Below are 24,697 nucleotides of genomic sequence, written 5' to 3' on the forward strand. Positions count from 1 at the left end.
CTTAAAAGGGCCCTACAAGGGCAACCAACCACCAGGAGGACACCCATATAAACCCAAAAAGAATATATAAACTCAATGCAGATAGTTTCCTAGGTGGGATCCAAACCTTGGGCATTACTAACATTGGCAGGTGATGGCAGAAAAATCTATTTCCTGGTGGTCACAACACCAAAGAGGATGTTAGGTGTTTGATATGGATCTCATTGTCCGCAGTATTGAACATAAAATCAATGCTGGCTTGTGTCCTTTCATTTGAATTGTAAAAAACCTTTATCCTGCTGCTAATAAATGTTTTGTCTGATGGGTACAATATCGTCCCACTTCCAACTATTATAGGGGGAAAGTGCTTAGTTGATCCTTCCAGTGATGACTATTATCAGCAGATAGTAAATGATGCATGCTGCCTTAACGATTAACCCCTTTATGACAGCTTTATGCATAAGTGACGGAGGTGGACCTTAACGCCTACATGCCACATATAAGTGCTGCTGTGTTGTTCGGGGGGCTCACTCAATCAGAGCCCCCAGAACTGGGATCAGAATGTGCAAAACAAAGAGGTAATTAAGATTCAGGGCATAAGAATAACTTCAAATGACCAATGCTGAGAGTACGCAAAATAAGATGGAGACACTGAGCCTGTAGGTGTGGTGGAGCGTGGTGCAGTGGTAATAGCACACACGGTCCAAGTGCAATATAAAGAACTTGTATTGAAGTAATGTAAAAACAGTTCACAATAAATACGGTGGGAAGACAGCCAAGCCGAGAACACTCACGGATTCCAAGAGCGTGTAGAGCATGGGTGCTCAACCTGTGGCCCTCCACCTGTTGCAGAACTACAATTCCCATGAGGTATTGCAAGCTGCTGACCGTTACAAGCATGACTCCCAAAGGTATAGGCATGATGGGACTTGTAGTTCTGCAACAGCTGGAGGGCCAAAGGTTGAGCACCCGTGGTGTAGAGAGCAGGTTTCAGCCGAACTGACAGCGCCTGTTAGAAGGAGTAGAATGTGGCCTGGGCTTCTAATGCCCAAGCAGGACGATTTCCAGAGACGTTGCGAGCCCTCCTCTTTCCCTCCTCGTCAGGAACCTTTCCCTGCCACTGGTTCTGTCCCTACCAGACCCTAATCTACCCACTCGCAAAAAATACACCCCTAGCCTGGGAGCCAGGGCCTTAAAAAGGCTCTGCCTGAGCCAAGATGGCTGCTGGAGTCACATGTGGTGGCAGCATCCATACGCATTGCTTCTCTAGTGACTCAGGGAACCATAGAGGAACCATGTTCCTCTTGACTTTCTCTCCAACTGTAGTTCCGCTGCGGAAGACTTTCACTCCACCTGCAGTGAAGAAAGCAGACTGTACCTGCCTACAAGGCACTTTACTTTATTTCTGGACCCACTAAACTTTATCCCTCTCCGTAGAATGTGATTGTCCTTCTACGACTGTCCGGATTGTTCTTGGTTTTGTGGGCACTTCTCATTGAGGTGTCGACGGGGTTCATAAGGGGCCCCAAAAAACTCCAGCAGCAGTGTGATGGTTGACTAAAGTCTGCCCATGCATCGCAACATCGCAATGTCCCCAAGCTACCTCAAACGGCCCCAACATCTTTATTGCCTCGTCCCCGGTTCAGCATCTTCAGCCATCTTGATTGGCCAGTCCAAGACGATTCAACTCCAGAACATACATAATGGGAGAAAATTCATACTGCCCCCCAAAGCCTAGTAGTTAAAATTCTGCTTCAAGACAAGGGGTGGCAGCAAGACTGGTCAAGCTGCCCAAGGACCCAAGCTCCAGAGGTGGCAGACTGGTTTTCTCCCCAATAAAAAAAAATTGAGCATGGGAATGGGAAAGGGAGGGGGGTGCAAAATTTGTCTGGAAATGGGGTTGAAAGCTGAATCCTACCTAAAGAAAACTGCCCTTTTAGAGTGACACTTCCTATCTTAGGGTGAGAACTCTCACCAAATGTACAGCATTTATGGAGGTCGGACCAGCGTTGTCACAGTACTACAGTACTTCTCCCCCCTTGCCCTATATCCATAACATAAGAGGAGTTATGTTCTGTAGTTTACAGAGGTAGCTGGGATCAATGCAGCTGATAACAGTCAGCACAGGCAGGGAGCACAGGATGTTAACAGCTCACTTGATTCCTGGCAGGATCAACAGGTTGTTTTTCCCCTGCACATATTTAGATCCATACTGTTGGGGGATTTCGTTGTGCGTGATATAAATGGTTGCTAAATTGATGGATCACATGGCTTTCTATGGTTTGAACCAATGGTCTCCAAACTGTGGCCCAGGAACTGGATGCGGCCCTTTGCTTGCCTTTATCCAGCCCATGGGGTACTAATTCTCCCACTAACATTAAAAATGGGGCATAATTCCTTCCAATGATACTAACAGTAGGGTATAGTTCCTGCCACTGACACCAATGATGAGACACTATTCCCCCCGCTAACACCAATGATGTGGCACTATTCCCCCCCACTAACACCAATGATGGGGCACTATTCCCCCCACTAACACCAATGATGGGGCACTATTCCCCCAGCTGATACCAATGATGGGGCATTATTCCTTCCACTGACACCAATGATGGGGCACTATTCCTTCCACTGACACCAATGATGGGGCACTATTCCTTCCACTGACACCAATGATGGGGCACTATTCCACCCAGTGACACCAATGATGGGGCACTATTCCTCCCACTGACACCAATGATGAGACACTATTCCTCCCACTGACACCAATGATGGGGCACTATTCCACCCACTAACACCAATGATGGGGCACTATTCCTCCAGCTGATACCAATGATGGGGCACTATTCCTCCCACTGACACCAATGATGGGGCACTATTCCTCCCACTGACACCAATGATGGGGCACTATTCCTCCAGCTGATACCAATGATGGGGCACTATTCCTCCCACTGACACCAATGATGGGGCACTATAACTCCAGCTGACACCAATGATGGGGCACTATAACTCCAGCTGACACCAATGATGGGGCACTATTCCTCCAACTGATACCAATGATGGGGCACTATTCCACCCACTGACACCAATGATTGGGCACTATTCCTCCCACTGACACCAATGATTGGGCACTATTCCTCCCACTAACACCAATGATGGGGCACTATTCCTCCAGCTGATACCAATGATGGGGCACTATTCCTTCCACTGACACCAATGATGGGGCACTATTCCTCCAGCTGATACCAATGATGGGGCACTATTCCTCCCACTGACACCAATGATGGGGCACTATAACTCCAGCTGACACCAATGATGGGGCACTATAACTCCAGCTTACACCAATGATGGGGCACTATTTCTCCAACTGATACCAATGATGGGGCACTATTCCACCCACTGACACCAATGATTGGGCACTATTCCTCCCACTGACACCAATAATGGGGCACTATTCCTCCCACCGATACCAGGTGTGTTTCAATAGCGAATGAATATTCACTATTATAACACTGATCCTCCTCCCGGGCCAATCGGGAAGCAAGTCTTGAGACCCATCACCCGACGGGCTGAAAGGATAGGCGATCCTATTGGACGCCTAGGAGAAGAGGAGGAGACGCACCATGGAAGGCGAGGAGGAGAGAAAAGGAGAACATGGATTTGAGAAATGAATTTGTGTGAATTAGACTGCCATCATCCTGAATCGCATTATAGAAAATATGCAACAACTGCATTTGGGAGATGCCCCCTTTGGGCTTTTTATATGGCAGAATAAGGAGTATATATAAATCAGATAATTAAATCAGTTAATTAAAAGGCATATTTACTGCCAACTTTATTGATATACACAATATAAATAAAAAAATTAAACAGTGCATATAGCATACAAATATCACACAATCATAAATTGCAATAATACATCAATGAGCAGACATATATAAAGTATCAAAAATTGACCCAAGCTTGCAAATCCAAAGTGCCATCCACAACAGTAAGGTCAGCAGATTGGATATTTAACCTTAAACCCGACATGTTTCGGAAATGATTGCATTGTTGTGCATTTTCCTTCGTCAGGGGTGGTTTATTATAAAGAAAGGTTGGGATATTGTTTTAGTATATATATCAGACTCATTGGAAAATGGTAAAAACAATAATACAGATGACACAGTACATGCTCCTCATAACACTAAAGGTGGTACCACATGGACCACATGGATCCCCAGCTCAAGCGCCAAAAATCCCATCTTAAAATTCACAGAGATGTGGACGTCGGGACATCAGCCGGTAAAGCGACCGAAGCGAGAAGGAGGAAAGGACCCAGGAGCCGATGCCCGCTGCCTGCCACCCAAAAAAAAAAAAACACCAGCCACCACAGGGCATGGGCCACATCATAATTCCAGCTAAATCTTTAGTCTTCTGATTGAATTCTGGCTCTATCATAATGCATTCCCAGAGAACATAGAAGGGTGGGTGTAGGTATTGTGAGTCTGCTGGCCAACGGAGGAGATGAAACCGACATTTATAGCCGTTTTAGTTAAAGAAATGTTCTGGCAGTGTGGGAGGATAGCACAACTCTCAGATGTTATGTAGCTGCTGCAAAGATTGTGATGGTGGCATAGAGCCTAGGCAAGATCTGGGAAAGGCAGCAATATGGGAAGCCGCCAAGCTATGTCCAAATATGAAATATTGTGCAGACAGTCATATCTGCTTATTATCTGTGTGTAGTGTATTCTACGTAGAGCGCGACACATCAAAATGGGGCTAAGCACATCTTAGCCCCTGTACACACGGTCGGAGATTCCGACAACCAAATCCTTCGGATTTTGTCCGAAACTGTTGCATACACGCGGTCGGACAAAGTTGTCGGAAAATCCGACGTGATGACGTTATTTCTTTACGACGGGACTACGTTCACGCTAGTAGCCAATAGCTTTGATGTAGGAATTTGATCTGAGCATGCGTGGCACTTTGTCCGATCGGAATTCTCTACACATGATCGGAGTATGTCCGATCGGAGCATTTTGTCGGAAAATGTTACCAACAAGTTGGAAAACTTGGTCCGTCGGATACAGTCCGATAGAGACCACACACAGTCAGAATATCCGACAAAACGGTCCGATCGGACACATTCCGTCGGGATCTCCGACCGTGTGTACAAGGGCTAAGACCAGTCTTTCTCAATCTTTTTAACATAGAGGAACCCTTGGAAAACCTTTCCAGGCTTAGGGAACCCCCCGCTAATAATGGCTTTATCTACAGCTCATGGTACAAAATTGTAGCGTTCCTCCCGTAGGAGCCGCAGGAATATTGCCCAGGTCCCCACCCAAAAGTTTTGCCCCCGCAGCCAGGCACACAGGCTCATTCACTTACTTCTTCAATGACCAGTCTAAGCCCTTGTACACACGGTCGGACATTCCGACAACAAAATCCGTCAGATTTTGTCCGACTGATTTTGTCCGAAACTGGTGTTGCATACACATGGTCGGACAAAGTTGTCAGAAAATCCGATAGTTCGTAACGGGAGGACGTAATTTAGTTACGACGGGACTACGTTCAGGCTAGTAGCCAATAGCTTTGGTCTAGGAATTTGATCTGAGCATGCATGGCACTTTTTTCTGATCGGAATTCTCTACAAACGATCGGACAAAGTCCGATCGGATCATGTTATCGGAAGATTTTATAGCCCAGCTCTAAAACTTTGTCGGTCGGATATTCCGACGGAAACCGTCCGATGGAGCGCACACACGGTCGGATTATCTGACAACACGGTCCGATCGGACATCTTCCATCGGAATGTCTGACCGTGTGTACAAGGGCTTAGGGTGTTGTTTATGCTGTTTTTATTTTTGGAGAACTTGGATAGGGTTGAGGGAATTGAAAAAGATAATCCAAGAGCAGAAACTATGTACAAGTTGGGGACTAATGCCGTGTACACACGAGCGGAATTTACGACAGAAAAAGTCAGACGGGAGCTTTTCATCGTATATTCCGATCGTGTGTATGCCCCATCAGACTTTTTACATCGAAAATTCTGACGGGCCTAGAAAGAGAACATGTTCTAAATTTTTCTGACGAAAATTTTTTTCTGACGAAACCAATTCCTATGGGGGAAAACCGCTCGTCTGTATGCTGTTCCGACTAAAACGACGCATGGTCTGAAGCAAGTACGAGACGGAAGCTTTTGGCTACTGGCTGTTGAACTTACTTTTTCTAGTCCCGTCGTATTTGCTGTACGTCACCGCGTTCCTGACGGCTGGACTTTGGTGTGATCGTGTGTATGCAAGACAGTTTCAGTAGAATTCCATCGGAAAAACCTTCAGAGTTTTTTCCGACGGGAAAACCCGGTCACGTGTACAGGGCATTAGTATTCTCATTCTGGACAAGCTATAGTAAAGTCTACGCTCGCAAAAAAAAACAAAACAATAACTTAGGCTTTTTAACATCAGTAGTTAACAAGAGCAGGGTTCCTTTATAGAGAAATGGATGGATTAAGCTCTTCAGAACACCAAAAGGTGTCCCCTCTATACCTGGGGGTTGGGGTGGCAGCAGCCCAAAGTCTCTATGATCTCTCAGAACCATCTGTACTCACAAGGCCCAAGCATAGCTGGTTGCCTCCTTCCAACTTCCAAGCGACTCTCTCCAGTGGTACCAGACCAGATCTTTAGCAGACAGCCCAGTCAGTCAGCTCTCCTATCCAGCATCCCAGGCCCTCAGGTCGCCCACCGGAGACATCTCGTCAGCAGACATATAGCATCATTGCCTGGAAGGGCAGCGTGCCATCTAGGCTGGACTAATTTTCTCCAGGAAAAGACCCAGTGTGCTTCAAGAATATATACAGTCTCTCAGCATGCCTTCAGAGCCTGCCTCTCTGGGATTGGCCAGGGCTGTATGAATAACTCTTTAGGGCTGGAGATCGCGCTGGACTGACTCGATCAGTCACTGTTTTCTAGGTAGGTGATGATTTGGATGGGAAGGATAAGTTCCCTTTCAAACATAAAAGTAGGTGGTAGTGAGCCCAATCGGGGCCTGGGCAGATGCCTCAGGGTATGGTCGATTCAACATGTAGCCTTGGAAGGTAAATAGAAAGGAGCACCCAGTATCCAGTGTATATGAAGAAGGGGGAGTCACTGCTCCCCTGAAACGCGTTGGCTTGATTTTACTTGTTGCTACCTTCAATAAACAGCTTTAAACTCATATACACTGTATACCGAGCTCTCCTTGAGCTTGAGAAGCTTCTGGTTGATAGATGTGGAGTTATGCAGATTTGGAAAGTAGATAGAAAGGAGCGCTCCAGTGTATATGAGTTTAAAGCTGTTTATTGAAGGTAGCAACAAGTAAAATCAAGCCAGCACGTTTCAGGGGAGCAGTGACTCCCCCTTCTTCATATACACTGGATACCGGGTGTGCCTTTCTATCTACTTTCAAAATCTGCATAACTCCACACCTATCAACCAGAAGCTTCTCAAGCTCTCTGGAGACAGAGGGAGCATAAGGCTGGCAGTAGCTGAGCACACCAAGCAGACCTAACTAGTAAAATGTAGCTGCACTGATTCCAGTGAGTGAACCAAAGTTACTTAACAAACATTTACAGCCAGACTGAGTACAGTAAGGCAACTATAATGCTTGAACAGTTTTGTTTCCCCTGTCAGCTGGGGGACCAGATCATGTCTTAACTTTAATTTACACTACCCATGTCCAGAACTATGTTGAGCGCCCCTCAAAATAATGGAGTTTAGGTGTTTCCAGTGAAGGGTACAAAAAATTACAATGCTACAAACATTTTAGGTAACACTAGTGGCAGGTGACACAGGCTCACCTAAGGCATGGAATCTAAGAGACAGTTGATCTTCAACTGAGTTTCTGATTGTGAAGATGGTCCCGGAGTCAAGTGGTCCTGGTTTACTTTGCTGCAAGGGGGGGGGCTGGAATGGAGAACCTGCTCACAGTGCTGCAGTCGAGAGAGTTGTCAGGTCCAGGCAGGGGTCAAGGGAGGCAGCAGGGGAGAGAGTAGTCAGGTCCAAGCAGAGGTCTAGACAACAACCTAGAGCAAACAAGAAAGTGGTCAAAGTCTACCCAATTCTGCAACAAATAGGCAACTGGTATGTAAGTATCAGGGGCGGACTGACAACTCATGGGGCCCCCGGGCAATAGGAGATTATGGGGCCCCCAGGCAATAGGAGATTATGGGGCCCCCAGGCAATAGGAGATTATGGGGCCCCCAGGCAATAGGAGATTATGGGGCCCCGGGCAATAGGAGATTATGGGGCCCCCAGGCAATCCAAGATTATGGGGCCACACAGTATACACACACACAGTATACAATCACACAGTATAAACATACATGTACACACAGTATACACAGAAATGTTTCTATTGGGTGAGAAGGTACTGGAGAGGTGGGGCAGCTATAAACTTGTGATTTTTAGACCAAAAGGATATTGGTAAGGGACATTTCAGAGACGGATTTAAAAAAAACCACAGATTTTTATATACTGTCCCTGGTTTTACTGAGGCTGGCAACCCTGATGGGGCCCCCTAGTGGCTCAGGGCCCTCGGGCAGTGCCCGAGTGGCCCAATGGTCAGTCCGCCCCTGGTAAGTATCATAGTTTTTTAGCTCTCAGGTAGCTAGCAATAAAACACAGCACTAGCCACTTCGAAGATCAGACCCCTCTGGTCATGCCAATTGTCATTACTGGAAAAACTTTGGAAGCCTGGCAAGAATTCTGCAGGAAGCATTGGAGGTCTGGTTAGGAATTCTGCAAGAACCATTGTTAGTGCTGGCAGGAATTTTGAGAGCACAATTGGAAGTCCTGGAAGGAATTCTGAATTTCCAGTGGAGGTCCTGGCAGAGATTCTGCAGGAACAATTGGAAGTCCTGGCAGGGATTCTGAAAATACTATTGGAAGTTCTCACAGGTATTCTGACAGGTACCAACTTGGGGAAGGCCTTTTTGTGTTCTAGCATGTCTGTTCCCCAATGCACAAACCAGCTCCATAAAGACACGGTCTGGTGTGGAGGAACTTGAGTGGCCTGCACAAAGCCCTGACCTCAACCCTACTGGACACTTCTGGGATGAATTGGGACACCGGGCCAGAACTTTTCCTCTAACATCGGCACCTGACCTCACAAATGGGCACAATAAACAAATCTCATGGAAAGCCTTCCTAGAGGAGTGGAGAATGTTATAGCCACAATATATTAATGGCCAAAGGTTTGGAAAAGGTCCAACAAGCTCATATAGATGTTGATGGTCAAGTGTCCACAAACATTGGGCCATGTAGTGTATTTTGGTCTGTCCCATTATCCTCCCTCCTGGCTGGCTGTGCAAATTAACCCAGCTTTGGCCATGAATACTGTATAAGTTTAGAGATGGCACAACATACTATCGGTACTCTGGCTGTGCTGCCCACCGATTTACAAGACTTTGAGCAGTTACATGGGCAGTAACTTTGCTGTCCAACAGGTAACGGTTGCACCCCCAAAGGAAATGTCCATGCAGTAACATAGTTACTTAACTGCAAGGGTTGATGGAACAAGTAGGCCAGAAAATTGCAATGAAAACACACGCATTAGTTGTCTGTCTGCTTGTACTAGACCCCCACAAATTAGCATTTTTTAAATTTTTAGTGCTGCTGCTTTACATTGTGTGATCCATACTTTGAGAAGGTTGTTAAAGTGTATGTAAAGCCAAAATGGTCTTTAGTAGTGATGGACGAACTTCCGACGGGACGTTTCGCGAACGCGAAATGCGAACGGACCCAAACGTTCGCGAAACCGACCGTTCGCCGCGGGCCCCATTGACTTCAATGGGAGGCGAACTTTGCAAACCTTCATGTCGAATTTGCGGCCACGTGGTAATTATTAGGGGGTAAAACGTAGTCCCACCATCTGGACAATGACATAATACATGTATGAGGTGAATTTGGGATCGATAACTACAAGCATTTTTATTTTATTTGGGAAATTGTTCTAACAATTCAGGACTATGGAGCTAATGAAGGCAATGGAGGAGAGGGAAGGTCAGGGACCAGGGTAGGCAAAGAAGAGGGTGCAGGAGATGATCACCAGCAGCGTGACATACCGGAATGACACATGCACCGTGATAGAGGCATCTGACAGCAGCACCGTAATACAGAGCACTGACAGCAGCACCGTGACATACAGCGCTGACAGCAGCACCGTGACATACAGCGCTGACAGCAGCACCGTGACATACAGCGCTGACAGCAGCACCGTGACATACAGCGCTGACAGCAGCACCGTGACATACAGCGCTGACAGCAGCACCGTGACATACAGCGCTGACAGCAGCACCGTGACATACAGCGCTGACAGCAGCACCGTGACATACAGCGCTGACAGCAGCACCGTGACATACAGCGCTGACAGCAGCACCGTGACATACAGCGCTGACAGCAGCACCGTGACATACAGCACTGACAGCAGCACCGTAAGCAGCCCCAGGAGGAAGTCAGCACAGCACAGGGATGGTGTGATCCCCTCATAATAAGAACCCCCAGGAGGAAGTCAGCACAGCACAGGGATAGTGTGATCCCTTCATAATAAGAACCCCCAGGAGGAAGTCAGCACAGCACAGGGATATCATAAGCAGCCCCAGTAGAAATATGACACCGCTCAACCTCTTCAAAGAGGAGGGTAGGGGCATATAGTACGGTGTGCTTTTTTGGGTCAAGGAAGTGAGCCAAATGAATTAAGAAGGTCTGTGTGCTTGATTAAAAAAATAGTTTATAGACATATACATGGTCTACTGGTCACATGTGTTGAATTCCTCCGAGATCCATGCCTCATTCATTTTTAGAAATGTGAGGTAGTTAACACTGTGGTGAGCTAGGCGAGTACGCTTATCGGTCACAATCCCCCCTGCTGCGCTGAACGTCCTTTCGGACAGGACACTGGATGAGGGGCAAGCCAACAGTTCGATTGCAAATTGGGCAAGCTCTGGCCAGAGGTCAAGCCTGCCCACCCAGTAGTCTAGGGGTTCATCACTCCTCAGAGCGTCCACATCGGCCGTTAACCCAATGTAGTCGGACACCTGACGGTCTAGGCGTTCCCTGATGCTGGATCCGGATGACACCTGTCGATGGGTCGGCTGAAAGAATGACCTCATATCCGAAGTCACCAACACATCTTCAAACCGGCCTCTTCTTGCAGGCGCTGTTGGATTGGTACCCGCAAATCCTTCTCTGGGAGTGGGAATTGCTCCTCTGCCAGCGCACGCAAAAGCAGAATGCAGCATTTCTCGAAGCAAGGCCTGGAAGTGCTGCATTCTGACAGCCCTCTGCGACGGCGGTAACATTTCCGCCATTTTGTGTTTGTACCGGGGGTCTAAGTACGTTGCCACCCAGTACTGGTCCTTGACCCTCATGCTTTTTATACGGGGGTCCCTATTAAAACACTGGAGCATGAAGGCCCCCATTTGCACTAAAGTGGAAGCGGTGTGGTGGCCTGGCTCCTGCTCATCATCCAGGATAATGTCGTCCTCTTCATTCTCCTCTCCCCATCCTCGCACAACAGGGATCCCAGAAAGGTTTAAAGCATGCTCTTCTTGCTCCTGCTCATCCGCCCCGGCACCATCCTCCTCTGACTCCTCATCAGACTCCTGTTGTTGACTTGTCTCAGATAGAGTAGCCCCCCCTGGGAATTCATCCAGCATTGCGACTTCCTCATCTTCCCGCTCCTGCTCCTCCACAGCCTGATCAATGACACGACGCAATGCACGCTCCAGAAAGAAGGCATAAGGTACCATGTCACTGATGGCGCCATGGCTGCGACTGACCAGTTTGGTGATCTCCTCAAATGGCCGCAGAAGTCTGCATGTGTCGCGCATGAGCAGCCACTGGCGCGGTGAAAAAAAACCCAGCTCCCCAGAACCGTTTCTTTCGCAGAGTTCATACAGGTAGACGTTAACTGCACGTTTCTGCTGGAGCAGCCTATCAAGCATATAGAAGGTTGAGTTCCATCGCGTCGGGCAATCGCAAATAAGACGTCTGACCGGCAGATGGTGTCGCCGCTGAATGTCAGCAAGGCGAGCCATGGCCGTGTAAGATCTTCTGAAATGGGCCGAGATTTTCCTTGCCTGCCGCAAGATGTCCTGGACCCCAGGGTATTTGACAAGGAATCGCTGCACGACCAAGTTTAAGACGTGTGCCATGCACGGCACGTGCGTGATTTTGCCCTGTTTCAATGCGCTAAGCAGATTGGCACCGTTGTCACACACCACTTTACCAACTGTCAAATTGAGCGGTGTTAGCCACTCATCTGCCTGTGAACGCAAAGCTGAAAGGAGTGCCGGGCCAGTGTGGCTCTTTGCTTCCAGGCACAACAGACGCAGCACGGCATGGCAACGTCTCACCTGGCATGTGGAATAGGTTCTGGGGAGCTTGGGCGGTGCAGTGGAAGAGACGCTAGCAGCGGAAAAGGAGGAGGCAGCTGAGGAGGAGAGGGAGGAGGATGGAGTAGGAGGAGGAGAAGAAGAGTCAGGCCTGCATGCAATCCGTGGCGGTAAAACCAAATCTACACGGGTGCCACGGGTTACATGCTTGACGGCCGTCAGAAGGTTCACCCAGTGGGCAGTAAAACTGATATACCTTCCCTGCCCGTGTTTGCTAGACCACGTGTCTGTGGTCAGATGTATCTTGGCACCGACACTGTGTGCCAGAGATACATTCACTTGCCGCTGAACATGGCCATATAGCTCTGGGATGCCCTTCTCTGAGAAATACTTCCTTCCTGGGACCTTCCATTGTGGTGTTCCAATGGCCACAAATTTGCGAAAGGCCTCCGAGTCCACCAGTTTATATGGCAGTAGTTGGCGGGCTATGAGTTCTGACAAGCCAGCCGCCAACCGTTGGGCAAGAGGGTTATCCGGCATCATCATTTTTTTACGCTCAAACATTAGGCCCACGGAAGCCTGCCTTTTTGCAGAAAAATGTGAGCTTGGCGTGATGGAAGGTGGAGTGGAGGACAATTGTGAGGAGAGAGGAGAAGGAGAAGTAGAAGACGAGGCTGGACGGTGAGAGCCTGCAGTGTGGCTTTGTGTGTTCCGTTGCTCCCACTGGGCTCGGTGATGGCTGCTCATGTGCCTTCTTAAGGCGGTCGTCCCTAGGTGAGTATTGGGCTTACCGCGACTAACGCGTTGACTGCAAAGATTGCAGATGGCAACGCTATTGTCAGCAGCGGACACGTTAAAAAAAGCCCACACTGCGGAGCCATGTGCCGGTGTCCTGGGAGCGCCAGATGTGACCGTACATGGTCGATGACTCGCTCCTGATACATTTGCAGTCTGCTTTGTCCCTGCTGTGCAATGTAAGTCATTGCTGCTTCTCCTCCCTATCTGCTGGTCCATATCTCCCTCTGAACTCCCCTCCTCTTCCTCTCTTGTGGGCACCCACGTGACATCACTAGACACGTCATCATCAACGTCACCTTCCCCACCGCTATAAGTAGAGATCTCGGAGTAGGCAGCAACACCGGGGACCAACCTCCTCCTTGGGCTGATCTGGGTACTGGCGTCAGACTGCTGAGTAGCGCTTGTTGCTACCTCCTCTTCCTGATCCAATACCAAGAGTGGCTGCGCATCAGAAATGTCCTCTTGATATGGATCGGAAAATAATTCCAGTGACTCAAGCGGAAGGTATGTGGTGGTGGTGGTGGTGGTCGTGTTGTTGGTGGTAGTGTCTTTGGGGGTGCACATAGCAGAGAGTGAAGAAGAGGGTGCAGATCGAGAGGATGAGGAGGGTGCAGAAGAGTAAGGCTGAGCGAGCCACTCAACCAAGTCTGGTGCATCCTTTAAAGTAATTGAACGCACCTTCTGCAACTTCCCACTTTGGCTCAAGCCTGTTGCTCCTGCCCTACCCCTACCACCCCTGCGGAAGGGCCTGCCTCTTCCTCTGCATGTCATTTTTTAAATGACCCTGTGACAAAACTCTTAGTCCCTATACCGCTGAAGGACTGCTGCAGTATAGGTGAGCGGTCAGCAGTGGTGCACGTCAACCCTATCTATTGTGGACCTATAGCGGTCCTTACAGAACAGCAGACTGTACCGCACTCAAGCCTATGTACCGTAGCACCCTATACCAAGTTACCAGTCCTTATAAGAACTTTTGTGGACCAAGCAGGTTGTGTATTAGTGTTTAGCAGACTGTACGTCAGTCCCTATACCGCTGAAGGACTGCTGCAGTATAGGGCAGCGGTCAGCAGTGGTGCACGTCAACCCTATCTATTGTGGACCGATAGCGGTCCTTACAGAACAGCAGACTGTACCGCACTCAAGCCTATGTACCGTAGCACCCTATACCAAGTTACCAGTCCTTATAAGAACTTTTGTGGACCAAGCAGGTTGTGTATTAGTGTTTAGCAGACTGTACGTCAGTCCCTATACCGCTGAAGGACTGCTGCAGTATAGGGCAGCGGTCAGCAGTGGTGCACGTCAACCCTATCTATTGTGGACCGATAGCGGTCCTTACAGAACAGCAGACTGTACCGCACTCAAGCCTATGTACCGTAGCACCCTATACCAAGTTACCAGTCCTTATAAGAACTTTTGTGGACCAAGCAGGTTGTGTATTAGTGTTTAGCAGACTGTACGTCAGTCCCTATACCGCTGAAGGACTGCTGCAGTATAGGGCAGCGGTCAGCAGTGGTGCACGTCAACCCTATCTATTGTGGACCGATAGCGGTCCTTACAGAACAGCAGACTGTACCGCACTCAAGCCTATGTACCGTAGCACCCTATACCAAGTTACCAGTCCTTATAAGAACTTTTGTGGAACAAGCAGGTTGTGTGTTAGTGATTAGCAGACTGTACGTCAGTCCCTATACCGCTGAAGGACTGCTGCAGTATAGGTGAGCGGTCAGCAGTGGTGCACGTCAACCCTATCTATTGTGGACCGATAGCGGTCCTTACAGAACAGCAGACTGTACCGCACTCAAGCCTATGTACCGTAGCACCCTATACCAAGTTACCAGTCCTTATAAGAACTTTTGTGGACCAAGCAGGTTGTGTATTAGTGTTTAGCAGACTGTACGTCAGTCCCTATACCGCTGAAGGACTGCTGCAGTATAGGGCAGCGGTCAGCAGTGGTGCACGTCAACCCTATCTATTGTGGACCGATAGCGGTCCTTACAGAACAGCAGACTGTACCGCACTCAAGCCTATGTACCGTAGCACCCTATACCAAGTTACCAGTCCTTATAAGAACTTTTGTGGAACAAGCAGGTTGTGTATTAGTGTTTAGCAGACTGTACGTCAGTCCCTATACCGCTGAAGGACTGCTGCAGTATAGGTGAGCGGTCAGCAGTGGTGCACGTCAACCCTATCTATTGTGGACCGATAGCGGTCCTTACAGAACAGCAGACTGTACCGCACTCAAGCCTATGTACCGTAGCACCCTATACCAAGTTACCAGTCCTTATAAGAACTTTTGTGGAACAAGCAGGTTGTGTGTTAGTGATTAGCAGACTGTACGTCAGTCCCTATACCGCTGAAGGACTGCTGCAGTATAGGTGAGCGGTCAGCAGTGGTGCACGTCAACCCTATCTATTGTGGACCGATAGCGGTCCTTACAGAACAGCAGACTGTACCGCACTCAAGCCTATGTACCGTAGCACCCTATACCAAGTTACCAGTCCTTATAAGAACTTTTGTGGAACAAGCAGGTTGTGTATTAGTGTTTAGCAGACTGTACGTCAGTCCCTATACCGCTGAAGGACTGCTGCAGTATAGGTGAGCGGTCAGCAGTGGTGCACGTCAACCCTATCTATTGTGGACCGATAGCGGTCCTTACAGAACAGCAGACTGTACCGCACTCAAGCCTATGTACCGTAGCACCCTATACCAAGTTACCAGTCCTTATAAGAACTTTTGTGGAACAAGCAGGTTGTGTGTTAGTGATTAGCAGACTGTACGTCAGTCCCTATACCGCTGAAGGACTGCTGCAGTATAGGTGAGCGGTCAGCAGTGGTGCACGTCAACCCTATCTATTGTGGACCGATAGCGGTCCTTACAGAACAGCAGACTGTACCGCACTCAAGCCTATGTACCGTAGCACCCTATACCAAGTTACCAGTCCTTATAAGAACTTTTGTGGAACAAGCAGGTTGTGTATTAGTGTTTAGCAGACTGTACGTCAGTCCCTATACCGCTGAAGGACTGCTGCAGTATAGGTGAGCGGTCAGCAGTGGTGCACGTCAACCCTATCTATTGTGGACCGATAGCGGTCCTTACAGAACAGCAGACTGTACCGCACTCAAGCCTATGTACCGTAGCACCCTATACCAAGTTACCAGTCCTTATAAGAACTTTTGTGGACCAAGCAGGTTGTGTATTAGTTTTTAGCAGACTGTACGTCAGTCCCTATACCGCTGAAGGACTGCTGCAGTATAGGTGAGCGGTCAGCAGTGGTGCACGTCAACCCTATCTATTGTGGACCGATAGCGGTCCTTACAGAACAGCAGACTGTACCGCACTCAAGCCTATGTACCGTAGCACCCTATACCAAGTTACCAGTCCTTATAAGAACTTTTGTGGAACAAGCAGGTTGTGTATTAGTGTTTAGCAGACTGTACGTCAGTCCCTATACCGCTGAAGGACTGCTGCAGTATAGGTGAGCGGTCAGCAGTGGTGCACGTCAACCCTATCTATTGTGGACCGATAGCGGTCCTTACAGAACAGCAGACTGTACCGCACTCAAGCCTATGTACCGTAGCACCCTATACCAAGTTACCAGTCCTTATAAGAACTTTTGTGGACCAAGCAGGTTGTGTATTAGTTTTTAGCAGACTGTACGTCAGTCCCTATACCGCTGAAGGACTGCTGCAGTATAGGGCAGCGGTCAGCAGTGGTGCACGTCAACCCTATCTATTGTGGACCGATAGCGGTCCTTACAGAACAGCAGACTGTACCGCACTCAAGCCTATGTACCGTAGCACCCTATACCAAGTTACCAGTCCTTATAAGAACTTTTGTGGAACAAGCAGGTTGTGTGTTAGTGATTAGCAGACTGTACGTCAGTCCCTATACCGCTGAAGGACTGCTGCAGTATAGGGCAGCGGTCAGCAGTGGTGCACGTCAACCCTATCTATTGTGGACCGATAGCGGTCCTTACAGAACAGCAGACTGTACCGCACTCAAGCCTATGTACCGTAGCACCCTATACCAAGTTACCAGTCCTTATAAGAACTTTTGTGGAACAAGTGAGTTGTGAATGTTTAGCAGACTGCAGCAGAAGGGCAGCAGTCAAGTATAATATCCTTTCTATATTTGGAAGAAAGAATATTATACATGTACAAGCCTATTACTGTACCACTGATACCAGTCCTGAAAAGAACCTTTGTGGAACTAATAATAACAGCAAGTCTTTAAAATTACCCTCACTGCCTGACAACACTGCTTCCTTCCTGTCCCTATACAAATTGGCAAAAAAAGAGAACGATTAGTGGTTACTGGAACAGCTCTTTTGTGGACCTTGATAGTAACAGCTAATGATGATGATGATGATGATGATGATGAAAGACTAATCTGGCTGTCCCTGTAGCATACACCGTCCTTTCCCTTTCTCTAAACTAACAAAAGACACTCAGGCTGCTGCAAGAATCAGCAGCACAGCAAACCTATCAACACCTAACACCTATACCAGTCCTGAAAAGAACTTTTGTGTACCAAATAGCTAGTGGTTTATCTCTCCCTACTCCACACAGGAACCTGTCCCTATCTTAACAGAAGAAAGAATGTAAAATGGCCACCGGATCGGGTGTATTTATAGGTTAGGGGGAATGTACAAGTGTCCATGTGCTGTCATGTCTCAATTGGCTGTCCTGTATCACATGATAAACGTGTCACCAAAGGTTAAAGTTCTTGTATACATTAAACACGTAAGTCCGCCGCGGCGAACGACGGAAAAAGGCGTTCGAACGTGCGGACCGCGAATGTCGGAAATTCGCCGCGAAACGACCGCCGGGCGAACCGTTCGGCCATCACTAGTCTTTAGTTTTGGATAGGCTTTTTTTTGTCTGTCCCCGGTTAGGGAAATGTCTCTGCAGTGCACTTCATGTCCTGGAGATGACATAGGAAGTGAGAATAATTCCTTGCAGTTGAGGGAAGTTCCTCTTTGAGAGAGTGGTCACTAGAACGGGTGTCTCCATTGGAAGATTTACCTTCCCTTCCTGTTCTGGAATGAACTATAAAGTTTTGGAATTCCCACCACCTTCTGCCTCTGTGACAATATTCACCAGGACAAACAAAGATTGTGAATTTCAACTGTGGAGTCACAGACATCAATAAAAACCTGACGTGGGTTCTAATCCTCCCACAAGCCATCCAAAACCAAAAAGATTAACGTTTTGACATTCTGTATCCTTTAAAACCAATAAATAAATTTGTAATGTTTGTCCTCTTGTGTGATATGATCCAAAACTGTCTTTCTCATCTCTTGTCTTCTCTTTATTTTTAGGGATCCCAACCATCCGGTCCCTCAGGACACCAAGTTCATCCACACAAAACCCAACCGCTTTGAGGAGGTGGTATGGACAAAGTTTAATCCTAAAGAGAAGCAGTACCTACACATTGGCCTAAAGCCTCGGGTGCGGGACAATTACCGTGCCAATAAGGTTGCCTTCTGGTTGGAATTAGTCCCTCATCTTCACAACCTGAACACGGTTCAGCATCCTTCAACCACCACGAAATTACCCCCCTACAGCACCCGCTGGCCAACTGGTACCAGGATAACCGGTGGCAGTACCACCCGGCGACCGCATGCCACACTTCCACCTGAAGACTATGATTCGACTGGTGGACCGGTGGAACGACCTCGATACCCCCCTTTCCCTGGGGACACCCGTGACTATTCAACTGAGTTGAGTGTGACCGTAGCCGTTGGAGCTTCTCTCCTCTTCCTCAACATCCTGGCCTTTGCTGCTCTTTATTACAAGAGAGATCGGCGTCATGAACTCCGACAAAGGCGACACAGTCCCGGGCGAGGAGGAGCTCCCGGCAATGACCTGGCACATCATGGACCGGAAGAAGAACTGATGTCCCTTCAGATCAAGAGGGCTGGAGGAGCTCCTGATCTTGAACCTCTAAGGCCACATGATATACTGCGCCCAGCTTGCCCTCCCGATTATACACTCGCATTAAGAAGGGCCCCTGAGGACGCTCCACTTCCACCACCACCTCCACCTCCTGGCTCTGTCATGGCTCCAAGCACCATCTCGGGCCTACCCTCTTTACATCCCTTTAATACATTCCCCACCACTGCTCACAACAATACCCTGCCCCACCCGCATTCAACCACAAGGGTATAGTGGTACCAGGCATCTCTCCCTCTACCCATACATTGCCCCGTCTACCCCTTCCTCTCGCAAACAGCAACATTGGCTATCTGGGCCTATCAAGCCTGAGCTGGATTTTGCCTTATGGCAGGGGATGGGGGTAGATGAAATAACTTGTTTATTATGAGGGGGCCAGAAAGGAACTACCCAGTCTCCCCATGCCCCTTCTCCTCCTCAGGCTTTAGAAACTGCTCCCAAGATCAACATTCAGGACTGTGACACCTGGACTTCAACTTCTGCCTATGTCATGGGGGAAACAGGGTCGAAAAAAAAAATACGATGGGGCAGTTATTTAATGGGATGTAGGGAAAGATATGAAATTTTGATCCAATAAATTATACCCCCCTGTTGGGGGGAGAGTTGCTAAAGGAGGAAAAGAGGCCTATGTGACTAGGCCGAAGCCTCCAACTGACTCAACTTGTACACCTGCTTTATTTTTATTCACGGACAATATCCAATGGATGGGGGATGTTACGCCAGGCGCGGGCCTCACACAGATAGCCTGTGTCTGGTGCGTTCAATGCACTGAACCTTCAAGGACTCAAATGCTCTCCAACAGCTGAAAAAAATTGCCGTCACCAGAAGAGGGGAACATAAGAGCTATCCCCTGCAATGGAGAAAGGGGGCAGGGGGTGAATGTACAGGGGAGGGGGTGAATGCATGAGAGGCCAAAATTAAGCCCCTCCCCCTTAAAAAATACAAAACACAGTGCCAATGATCCCCTTCCACCTCTTCGGCAAGGTGGGCCTGCTCCTATCTCAAAGGGGGTGCTCAAATGGTAATAGGTGTATCGCCTCTCCACTGCCATAGTCCCCATGACCCCTCTGGGTAGATCAAAGGGGGGAAGGGAACTGTAAGTGTGCCAAAATAATAGTGAGGGAGTGTCTTATACGACGGATCTTTGCTCTCTATTTTCCTATATTACGTTTCGTATATTACGACCATTGCCATCACGTACTCTTGCTTCTTCTCACTCTCGATTAACCCCGAGCAAGCCCTTCATTCTTTATGTGTACCCCTCTCCCTCGCAAAAAGAAAAGAACAACAACCCTTTACCTGCACCCACTTCTGTTCTTCTTCTCATTACCTATAGTCCTCCTCTTTCTCTCTCTCCCCCCCCCTCTTTTTCCAGCTCTTCCTTCACAGAACCTGGCTGAGCCCCCATCCCACAGGGGCTAGCAATCAGAAGCACATGGAAACCAGCTATCCCGGCACGGACATCGGGATCAGATCACAAGGAGACGGGAGTTTACGGGAATCATTGGCAGCAGGCTTCGATGTTTACAAGAAGATTAGACAGGAACGATTGGTCCCAAACAGGGAGACCGCATTATTTAATAGGGCACAGGGTCAACCAATCACAGGATCTACGTTTTTGTTTTGTTTTTATCTTTTTTTTTTTACAGATAATACCTATTGACGAGGGTCGGTGTCTCCCCTCTGATGGGATAACAGTATTACACGCATGCCTTTTTTTATTGGACCTATCCTCCACTTCTTTATAAAAAGCTGAAGCTATTTCTGGTTCCCCCGACATTTCAATGTTTTTCCTTGCCATATTATTACTATGACAAAATCCATTTTCTTAATGGATTTCAACTATTAAAAAAAAAGAGGTTTGATTAATTTTTCACCACCGTAGTCAATGTAGGCGGCTACTCAAAGATAGTTCTCAAAGTGCCAATCTTTTTTTCTTTAGTTTCTTCCACAGTATATTGCTTTCTCGCATCTCATAAATTGGATGGAAAAAACATAAAAAAATGAATAAAAAAGTCAGTGAGATCCGCTAAAATAAAAACGGAAGGAAACAATTGCCAAATTTTGCTGGCTTGTATATATATATATATATATCCTGATCAGCAGTCCCCATGGGACTGGAAACCAATATACACTATGTGGTCAAAAGTATGTACAGTAGATCCAACCCAATCCAAATATCAGAGTTCACGTGTTTCCAATGAAGGGTGCTTTTTAGACAATTGTGCACTTCCAACCTTGTAGTAACACTTGGGGGAAGCCCTTTTTCTTCCAGCATGACTGCACAAAGTCAGCTCCATAAAGACATGGCTTCAGTGAGTTTGGTTTGGAGGAACTCGAGTGTACTGCACAGAGCCTTGACCTAAACCCTACTGAACACCTTTGAAATGATTTGGAACCCCAATAGTGAGCCAGTTCTTCTCATCCAGTATCTCCATAAAGACACATTTGACCAGTTTGGTGTGGAGGAACTCAAGTGTTCTGCACTAAGCCTTAACCTCAACCCTACTGAACACCTTTAGGATGAATTGGGATCCCAATAGTGAGCCAAGTCTTCTCACCCAACATTAGTACACAACTTTGACTGATAGGACACAAATTAACACAGACACACTCCAAAATTTTGTGGAAAGCTTTCCCAGAAGTGTTCACCCAGCTCCATGAAGATTAGGTATGATGAGTTTGGTGTGAAGAAACTCAAGTGTCCTACACAGAGCCTTCACCTCAACTCTTCTGAACACCTTTGGGATGAATTTAAACCTAAATGGAGAGCCAGGTCTTTTCATTCAACATCTCCAAAAAGGAATGGTTTGACCAGTTTGGTGTGGAGGAACTCGAGTGTTCTGTACAGAGCCTTGACCTTAACCCTTCTGAACACCTTTGGGTTGAATTGGACCTCCAATGGTGAGCCAAGTCTTCTCATCCAACATCTCCATAAAGACATGTTTGACCAGTTTGGTGTGGAGGAGCTCAAGTGTTCTGCAGAGAGCCTTGACCTCAACCCTACTGAACACCTTTGGGATGAATTGGTATCCCAATGGTGAGCTAAGTCTTCTCATCCAATATTAGTACACAACCTTGGCTGATAGGACACAAATTTTCAACATACACACTCCAAATTTTTGTTTGTGGAAAGCATTCTCAGAAGTATGGTCCCATTTCCATAAAGACATGGTATGAGGAGTTTGGTGTGGAGGAACTTGAGCTTCCCACACAGTACCAGGACCTCAACACTACTGAACAGCTTTGGAATTAATTGGAGCCGCAATGGTGAGCCAAGTCTTCTCATCCAACATTAGTACATTACCTCACAATTTTTTTGGCTGATAGGACACAAATTCCCCCAGACACACTCCAAAATTTTGTGGAATGCCTTCCCAGAAGTGTGGACCCAGCTGACTGTGAGCCAGGTCTTCCCATTCAAAATCAGTACCTGACCTCACAAATGGGCACAATTTTTTCCAGACACACGCCAAAATCTTGTAAAAAGCCTTCCTAGAAGCATAGAAGTTCTTATAGCTGGAAAGGTGGGGCAACTCCAAATTAATGACCATGATTTTGGAATAAGATATCCAACAATTTTATATAGGTGTGATGGTCAGGAATCCACAAATGTTTGGCCATGTGGTGTATATTTGTTCTATCTCATGATCCTATCCTTGGCCTGCCTGTGTAAAGCAACATTACTTTGGCCACATATATGTTTGGAGATTCATCACATTCTGGGTACTCTACCTGGGTACACTACCAGGTACTCTACCTGTGCTGCCCATTGATTTAGAAGTCTTTGGAATGTTACATGGGTTGTGTTCATGGTTACACCCCCATAAAGGCCCACATGGTTACTTAAAGTGGTTGTAAACACTTACAACACACTTTTTGTATATAACGCTTACCTGTAGCTACCCTGGATACCTCTTAAACCTAGAAAAGATGGTTTAGGATATATCCCCTGTATTTGCATGTGCTGATGTCATCAGCACATGCAAACTGAAGCAATGGCGCGTACGTGCCGTTGCTTCAGTTAGACTGTGCAGTTAGTGTGGGAGTGACATTGCGGCTCTAGCCAATCACAGCACCGGAGCCCGCGATACCCATAAGTAACTCCGGGAGCGATGTCACCAGCCGGACCTGTGAACAAGGACCGTTGCGGGGGCTTCGAACCCATCATGCCTTTGTCTTGCAGGTTTTTTTTTTTTTTGCTAGGGTTTACAACCACTTTAAATGGGCAATAATCCCCACACACATACTCCAAAATCTTATGGAAAGCCTTTTCAGAAGAGTGGAAGCTGTTATAGCTGCAAATAGGAAGTCAATTCCATATTAACGTCCAATGGAATGGAAAACCCAACATGCTCGTATAGGAGTCATAGTTAGGGCTCTACAAGTGATTGGCCATATAGTGTACCAGCTTTTGGAATAAAAGGAAATTTGCATCGTGTTGAACCCTTATCCCACTACAGAGGGGAGTATACAAATCCTCATTTTTTGGAAAAGCTCTTCATCTGAAGATGGTGTCCTTGGAGCCCGAAAAAGATACAGAGTTATTTTGGGCTTTATATGTGGATGTTTCATTACCGAGAACCCCCCTACCCCTCCCCCACTGACCTTAATGAGATTTATATTATATAGATTGTTCTATCATTAAAGGGAAATATGGAACATATAAATATATAAATATATATTATATGCACTGAAAGGTGCATACACAGATACGTGTATATAGACACATATGTGTATACGAGCCGCGGCCGTCTGTGGCATTGTGTGGAGGAGGGTGATATCCGATGGACGTCCTACAGTTATTGGGGGTCTGATGAGCTGCTGGTGTGCTGCAAGTCCAGACGGTGGGAGATATACATATATGTGTGCGCATATACATTCAGTGAAGGCACAGGAAACGCCTTATCGCCTTTTTGGGTCCTGACGCTGAACTGGTTACATAATGGCACTTTTTTATTTTATTTTCTGTTTTTGGGATCTTGGACTGAAATAAAATGACAAATTTTGGTGAGAAAATGGTCGGCTGTTTATTGGGGGGGGGGTTACACATATATTGGAGAGGCCACAAAGGCTTCATGTGCTCAGTTCTGGGTTTACTTGTTATAGTATCTGTCCACATGCAAATTGTATTTCAGTTTTAAGTGGAGTCTGGTGGGCTAAGTCCCCACCTGTCTTCTAATATTTCCTGGGGAATCTAAAGATGTGGTCTTCCACGGTAGTTACTGGTTTTGTTCCCAACCACTTTTGAGTTTTAGGGGTCCCAGCCAGCCAACTGCCATTTATCTTGTTCCATTATTTATGATATATAAAAAAATATAAAAAATCCAACAGGTGGGAAACATCATAATGGGCACAGCAGGTATGTAGACCTGGGAACTCTAGAGATGTGCAAATATGGTGCACAGCACAGCAGGTGTGCAGAGACAGGAACTCATTTCAGGGGTGGTTAAAACCCTTCTTAATGGGCAAAGCAGCTGTTCAAATCTGAAAACTCAGGGCAAAGATGGCTGGAACCCCTCATAATGGGCACAGCAAGTGTACAGACCTGAGAACTCAGCACAGGAATGGTGGGAACCCCTCATAATTGGTACAGTAGGTGTACAGACCCAGGAAC

General features: G+C 47.3%; 1 protein-coding gene across 2 annotated transcripts in view; it reads left to right on the forward strand.

The window, feature by feature from the left end:
• LOC143961905 (neuroligin-2-like) overlaps window positions 1–24,099 on the forward strand; it is a 361,300-nt gene extending 337,201 nt beyond the window's left edge. For both annotated transcript variants that reach the window (XM_077471237.1, XM_077471238.1), the window contains one exon: window positions 18,447–24,099. In XM_077471237.1, coding sequence (XP_077327363.1) covers window positions 18,447–19,296 — 850 coding nt within the window. In that variant the 3' untranslated portion in view covers window positions 19,297–24,099. The remainder of the gene's footprint in view (window positions 1–18,446) is intronic.
• Window positions 24,100–24,697: the final 598 nt, after the last annotated feature.

The sequence above is a fragment of the Lithobates pipiens genome, unplaced genomic scaffold (assembly GCF_037356315.1).
Source record: "Lithobates pipiens isolate NorthernLeopardFrog02 unplaced genomic scaffold, aLitPip1_a1.2 Scaffold_8, whole genome shotgun sequence".
NCBI classification, from domain to species: domain Eukaryota; kingdom Metazoa; phylum Chordata; class Amphibia; order Anura; family Ranidae; genus Lithobates; species Lithobates pipiens.